General features: G+C 38.0%; 2 protein-coding genes across 2 annotated transcripts in view; both read right to left on the reverse strand.

Annotated features, from left to right (window-relative positions):
• LOC140936610 (peroxidasin homolog) overlaps positions 1-2,700 on the reverse strand; it is a 3,385-nt gene extending 685 nt beyond the window's left edge. The window contains exons 1-2 of the mRNA XM_073386106.1: positions 2,444-2,700; positions 151-819 (exon numbers count right to left, since the gene is read on the reverse strand). Coding sequence (XP_073242207.1) covers positions 151-819; positions 2,444-2,642 — 868 coding nt within the window. The 5' untranslated portion in view covers positions 2,643-2,700. The remainder of the gene's footprint in view (positions 1-150; positions 820-2,443) is intronic.
• The window catches only part of LOC140936484 (uncharacterized), a 29,002-nt gene that overhangs the window by 6,625 nt on the left and 14,877 nt on the right, over positions 1-7,500 (reverse strand). The gene's annotated exons all lie outside the window — the stretch shown is intronic.

The following is a 7,500-nucleotide window of genomic DNA, read 5'->3' on the forward strand; positions in this document are numbered from 1 at the left end:
CAACAACAACATAATTATGATAATCAGTTTTGTAACCTTTTTTTTACTATGTTTTGAAAAAATTTATCCGAAGCAAAATGTAAGGACAGCAGAGTCTTCTAAACTGGTTTCTTACTATTCATTCTTTTGTTTATTTCATAAAGGTCTTACCATTTACTATCAGCTGTACCAGTGCCTGCGCCTGTCCTAAAATGTTAACCGATGAACAGTTATATGTACCCGAATCACTTTCTCGGACATTCGTAAGAAGCAACTTTCCTTCTGAGATCATTGATCGGCTTATTTGTGACTGACTGTTGCGTTTAGTCCATTTGATTGCAGGTTTAGGATTACCACTCACTGAACACTCAAACGAGGCTGATCCACCTTCGTTAACTGTTAGCGTTTTAGGGGACACAGCAACAACAGGAGCTGAAATTGATTCACCAGGTTCTCCTTTAGCTCCCGGCATGCCTGCAGGTCCCATGTCTCCTTTTTGTCCCTTTAGTCCAACATCACCCTTCGGACCTTCAGGTCCCATGATGCCTTGCTTGCCACTTTTTCCAGGAGATCCCATAATGCCTTGGTCGCCTTTATTTCCCGATTGCCCTCTGTGTCCTCTTCGTCCCCGGGATCCTCTGTCTCCCTTCGGTCCAGGTGGACCGGGACGGCATGGGAGACAGCTATCGCCATTTGATTGACAGAGTTGAGGTTTCAGCTCGGACAACAGTTTGTTTATCTTCAGAATTGTTTCCCTGTCAACTGTGATTTTAGCTCCCGTGGTGTTTTTCGGTACATCGGCTGTTCGCTTATTTCTATGGAGCTTGGCGTATTCAGATTCTACAAAGAACGTTTTTAATATGTCAGTGCTAAAAGATCAAAACAGAGGACCCTCTGCGTAGTTAATCTTACTAAATACCCTTCAATGCAGAGGTCCACTCAACGCGTAAATAAAACGGACTGGTTCTTTCTAATGCCAGACGTCACTTCAAGTGGGAATTAAAACAAAACTAAATACAAGGAAAAAAACGCAAACGCAGAAAAAATGTGACAAAAACTGAACGAACTTACATAAAAGGCAGCTACTGAAAATTGGCCTTAACAATTAAGTAGAAGAGAAGGAAATTGATTAACACGCAGCTTACAGTAGAGGCGTGAAAATAGAAAGGTGGTTATACAGGTACTCACTTGTGTCTAAACTTTCAAACGTTGCATTAAATGTTGGCATTTCAGAATCAATATAAGAAGAGTTATGGGTTTAGTTAGGGCACTGTATGGTGAATTAAAGCGTTCTATATGGCCGCTAGATGTAATTTAATGTATTGTTTGTGGAGTCGTTAATAAAGTTAAAAAATTCATGTGTTCGTAGTAACGAGAGTCCTAGAACTTTATACAATAAAAATGGTTGTAACATTCGCCGGCGATTCAGCTGATCTCATTTAATTTTGGCGTTGTTCAGGCGAGGTTTTCCAAGGAGAGAGATAAAAGGCGTTTGGTACTCGGGGTAATAGGTCTAATAGAGCAGTAAAAATAATTTGGAATACTTGGTCAGCTGGTGGAGAAGGAGATTAGGAAAGGACCACACCTCAGCCTCACTGATCACGCTTATTGGCCTCTCTGCTTTCAAAACCAGAGAAATTGACTCGCTAGCCTGTGTACAGACGCCACCCCCGGAAAAATAGGAGAAGGGCCCCTTCTCCGATTTTTCCTGAGGGGAGCCGGGGGGGTCTGTACACAGGCCACTACAGACAGGAAATAAAAAAATTGCTCTTCTGAAAATAAAGCACATGCAGACTATCCTCATGATTGACAGGTCAATCTTGGAAAAAGAAAGAGGTTCACTAACTCCAAACATAACTGATGTTTGTTTGCCAAAAAGGAATGAGGGCTTTTCTTCTTCGAGAAAATAAAGTGTTGTCTATTCAGATTTGAGGATTGTATCGTATATACTGTACTCCCAATCACCACGTTTTTATAGCATGCAGACTCAATAATAAGGAATAGTAGTATTTAGGGAGTCAGATTAGAAAATATTAATATTTCTTATAGGAAAACTTGCTGATTGAGCCGAGACTGAGTGAGAAGCTTGAAATGATAATTACTCGTCCGAAAGTTTTTGATGCCATCTACTCGATCGATGCAGCTTTCTAAAACTTAAAAAAAAGTTCCTCATTTTTAATTTCAGCTGTCATTTGACACAATAAGACAGTTCACCTACTTTTGAGAAACAAAGATCATCAAGTGATCAACTGTCGATGTTTTGAATATTTCTTCCCTACAAAGAAAACATATGATGACCTGTTCACCTTCGGTTTTCTTTACTTCTGCGCCACGAACACGCAAGGACAGGATATCTACATGCAAAATTTTCTGGAATCGCAGAGTTATTTTTAAAGAAAAAATAAACATTCTGTGTGCGGTAAATTATTCATACTCTTAGTAAACTAGAATAGAAAAGACTTACCACGAGTTTCCTTAGCTAACTGGGGGAGGTTAGGGACGTCTGACTGCGTAGTCTCCTCGTTGTTTTCAAGAGCGTTTATTCTCTTCTTGTGCTCGTTCAGCTCCAATTCTACTCTCAGAAATCCGGCGCAGTAAAACGCAAACGATAAAACAGACAGAATCGAGGCAAAGGAAGGCAAACTCTGCTTCTGAGAGGTCATAATGGTCTGATGATTAGTTTTCACATGGAAAGAATTGTTAAATGTTGTTACAGCTGACAGTCAATGCAAAGATCACGATTCATAGGTATCTTGCCAACTTTGTACTCCTCTTACCTTGTCTGTAATATCATCCGATTATTGTGACTTGGTAGAATTCCAGTAGTTCGGCTGTCTTGCGATATGTCAATTTACATGTAAATCCCTTCCTTATTCTCGGTTTTTAAATGAAGTCACCAAAATTTAAACTAATAAATTATCGCGAGGTATTACTGACAGCACTTACAAATTTTCGGTTCGAAAGGGTTCTTTGTTTTGCAATAGAGGACGATTGAACTTTCAGGTTTTTGCGTGACGCGGCCGTTTAGCTGAGGGCCTGGAAAGCTTTTATTTGGGTTAAAAACGTTTTACCAATTTTTTGAGATTTTGCTCTTTTAACATTTCTTGTCTCAGAATAAATATAACAAGTTATATTAATCTTTATGAGTTCCACAATAAAAGAATTCACGCAGGAAAACTCAAAAACAGATGTTTCTGTTAGTTTTCGGCGGCCATATTTAATTGTGCCCCCTAAGGGACACCAACAAGGCGTCTCCTTACAAAGCTTTCTACATTTGGGTAAAACGCACAGACCTGATTCTTGGCGAGGCTTTTGCTATATTTATCTTCCGTTTTATTTCTCAGTTTCTGGACTTTCTGTATTGACTGGTTTGCATTTCCATTTTTGATGGCGTAACAGTGAAAACAGAGAATACGATACACAACAACAATTTATTTTAGTTACCTATCACCTGTAAAGGAAGTCCGTACAGCTTAGTACTGATTGACTCGCAAAGGTAAAGCAAAAATAGCGCTTAAGTCCTCTTCTTGTCAACATGGGAGAGATATCGTTGTACCAGAAAAAAGAGATTGAGGAGTTCGACGGTCTAAATTCTGATTCCTGTACCCCTCACCCTTGAACTTGAATATTCTCTGGTGCCGATTGTTACGAGACTCAAGAGTTACACTTGTTTTGACTACAGTTTCCGTTTAATGATATCTCCAGACTTTAATAAAGTTTATTTGTCATCCTTTTTTAGATAGTTTTGTTGGATCTGTAAGAGTTAGACGGCAGTGAGTAATAGTAATGTTCATCCCGTCTTATTCATTAGTTTTCTTCAATTTCATTTGAAAAATAGTCAACTATCTCTAAGCCGGACATCTTCGGGACCGACTCTGACTGTCTGTCTAAGAGAGGCGTCCGGCTAATAGAGCGATCGAGGTATCGTGATACCAATTTTATTTTAAAGCTGAACCTCTTAGCAATGAATACACGTCTGTTTTGTGAGTCTTTAATTTGTACTGAAAACAGCTAAAACTGGGACTTGAGACGGAAAGTGGAATCATTTTCTCATTGTGCAATCAAGCGTTCATTACAACCAAACGTTCACGGCTTCGTGATCTGAAAGCGTAACAGTATACACTCTAGGAACTGGTTCAAGACTACAAAATATCAAAAATTTTGCTATTTACTGTCCTGTACGGCACCTACATTACCGTTTTGAGGTATTTTTCACTACATAAAGCACCTCCCAATTGTCTGTTGACGGTTTCAAAAGTGTCCGTTGTCCGTCTTATAGAGGTGTACGTCTTACAAAGAGTATAGTTACAGTAAAAGGGCTGAAGAACGGCAGGGACCAACACCAGGTGTCCGGTTTAGAGAGGCGTCCGTCTGATAGAGAGTATATAGTTACAGTAAAATGACTGAAAAAGGACAGGGACCAACACCAGGTGTCCGGCGTAGTCTTAGAGAGAGTTGACTGTATATTTTGATCATACTCGTGGAATATGTTATTACAACTTCTATCTTTATATGCTGCTTTTAATTTTTTATTTATTATTATTTGTTTAATTCGTGCCCAACCTGCGTGACAAACGTTTAAAGGAACAGGATAGGCTGGCCCGCGCTTGGGCGTCTTAGTTTCCCCTTTTTTTTTATCCCTTTCAAACGTCTGCACAAAGGCGTATTACGCGCGCTTTAAGGTGACTGAACACAGTTTTGGGAGTTTGTGAGTATATGTCATGTGCCAAATTGTGGCAAGAGAAAGGTTGCAGCTCACAAACTGAAACTTGGCAAGTGAAAAATATACTGATGAAAGATTTTGATTGACAGGTAAAATTTGACGTTTTCATGGTTTCCATGGCAACATGAACGATTAAATACAACCTTAACATTTAACTTTTGCTCAGTTTACATAAAATTCGCTCATTAGATTTTCCTATAAACTTGCACACAGCTTACTATAATTAATCATTACCATTTATAACTTATTTGACCAAATTTTAACAGACAGGTTTTCAGATAATCCATGATATAATTGTACAGTAATTATTAAATGTGTCACAAAATTCGTCCGTTAAACTTCCGTTTTAAAGTTCTCATTGTTTAAAACACGATAAAAGTAACAATTCTGCCAAATATCACAAAATTTTGATGAGTAGATTTTGAGAAATCGTCGTCCGTGTACCATTGCTTTTTTAGCCGCCATGTTTGTTTGTCTAATTTAAAACACGCGCCGTCAGGCAAGTTACCGCTGACCGCCCGCAAAACTGTGTTCAGCCACCTTAAAAGCTAATCATTAAAAGTATTATTACTAGTAATAAAGAAAGCATATTTCAAACGTCGTGGGATTGGCGTTCTAACGGCGTACCTCGGCTAATCCATCTATTCGCTTTAAAAAGGTTGCTTTCAAGTAAAGCGCATAAGTGAAACCAAAACCGAGCGAATTAAATTAAGTAACTTCATTTTCATCCTTCTGGTGTTAATATAACCCGCTCAAAAGCATTTTTGGAAGTTTAAGACTTTTAAAATGAGCTTGCAATTCCGTACTCGCTGGTACTAAACCTTTGTCATGATTCCACAATGCAGACACCGTCTTCCTTCATAGGTTTGTGGGGTGTGTGCAAAAGGATTGTTTGCTGATTATTTAATTGATCAACATTAAATATCCAATTTTTGAAAGAGCGGCTTTGATGATTCAGTATACGAGGCAAAAATGTTATCACACGCACTACTTTCTTTTGTATTTTGATCAGACTGCCCTGTCTTGTCTTATAATTATTACCCCAGAAAATATTACTAATATTATTAAGGTGAGGGTATATCAATGAGGGATACAGATTTAATTATTAATCATTCTTTATAAAATATCGAGCCTTACATAAGAATCCTGCTGTTTTTGGTATTTTTCATGTTAAATAGTTAATATGATTTTTCCACGACAGATGCTCATCAATCATTACTCCTAAGAAACTAGTGTTACCTACCTTTTTTTTATTTCTGTGATTCATATTTATTCTAATCAGCAGCTTAATCTTCAGTTGTTTCTTATATTTTTTCTTATGGGATTTAAATATAATATAGTTAGCCTTCTTTAGGTTCAACGTCAACTGACTGTCTTCAAGCCATACTTGTACCAGGAGCCCATAAGGTGGAGTGAGCAACTTCCATGTACTCGTGCCACGGCGTTTTCAAGGACCAGTTTATTTTTAGAAAGGTTTTGACACGAATTTAGAATATCTTTAAAGTCCCACAAATCAGTCAGGAAAACCTACAAACCTAAAAATAATAATTTGTACCTTTTAATGACGTTACGTTTTTCTTTTTGATATCCTACACTTTAAATACGTTCATAGACGTGTCAGAGATTCCATTTTCGCGGCAAAAATTGCCCAAAAATGTGTCTAAAAATGGGGATGCTCGCTCCGGGTTATGGGCCCCTGCTTGTACACGTTTCATTTCCCTCAGTTTACAAGGGTTTCAAGTTCTTCAATATTCTTGCCAGAAATAAACAGACTAGTGTCATCGGCAAATAGTATAAAAAAATACAAAAATTCGAGCATGCATGAATATCATTTACCTATAACAGGAAAAGCAGCGGTCCTATTAAAGAGCCTTGTGGCACTCCACATTTTATTGATTTGTTTTCAGAATAGGTGGAATTTTTTTTAACAATTTGCTGCCTTTCGGCAAGATAATCTCTGAAACAGTCATTACATAGACCTCTTATGCCATAAAAATCTAATTTCTGCAACAGTATGTTGTGATTTACGGTGTCAAATCCGTTAAACGGGTCCTGGAAGATTCCAATCGTAAATTCATTGTTTCCAATTGCCATTTTAATTTTTTCTGTGAGGTTGAGTGCTTACTTGTAATCTAAAAGCCTTCTGTACAGCAGCTTTTCCAAAATCTTTGAAAAACAAGTTCAAATGGACATGGGTCTGTAGTTGGTAAGCTGTTTGTTGTCAATTGCTTTGTAGACCGCCGTTCCCAGTGAAATATTGATTCATGAGGAACCTTGCCAGTACTAAAACTAAATTGAAAAAAAGTGGGTTAACGGCTCACTTATTTAATTTGCAATACATTGAAGCATCTGTGGACTCGACCCTTCCTACGCCAAAACCGTTTTTTGGTTTCAACTTTGCTATTTCCTTTGCAACCTCATTAATTGTGATTTCATTCAGAAACATTGAATTCATACGTATAGGTACCTCTAAAATCGCTCAGCTTTCCTATATAGAAACAGTCAAACACTTTAGACTGTTTAGATCATGGTTGCAATTTTAATACACTAGGTTAAGTTTAAGCTGTCCAGATGAAGGAAGTGGCGTATTTTGAGAATTAAAGCTTGAATACTGTAATGCTGTTGTAATGTTGCTATAATGGTTTACCTAAAAGCGCATGATAAAAGCTCCAACGTGCCCAGAACGTAGCTGCATAGCAATTGTGTTCTTCCTCTTTTGCCCACGTCCTGTTATATTATACGAGCCTGTTCTTCTTGTGCATCTTCACTGCCGGCTCCTGAACGATCTCCGAATTCAT

The sequence above is a fragment of the Porites lutea genome, chromosome 5 (assembly GCF_958299795.1).
Source record: "Porites lutea chromosome 5, jaPorLute2.1, whole genome shotgun sequence".
In the NCBI taxonomy this organism is placed as follows: domain Eukaryota; kingdom Metazoa; phylum Cnidaria; class Anthozoa; order Scleractinia; family Poritidae; genus Porites; species Porites lutea.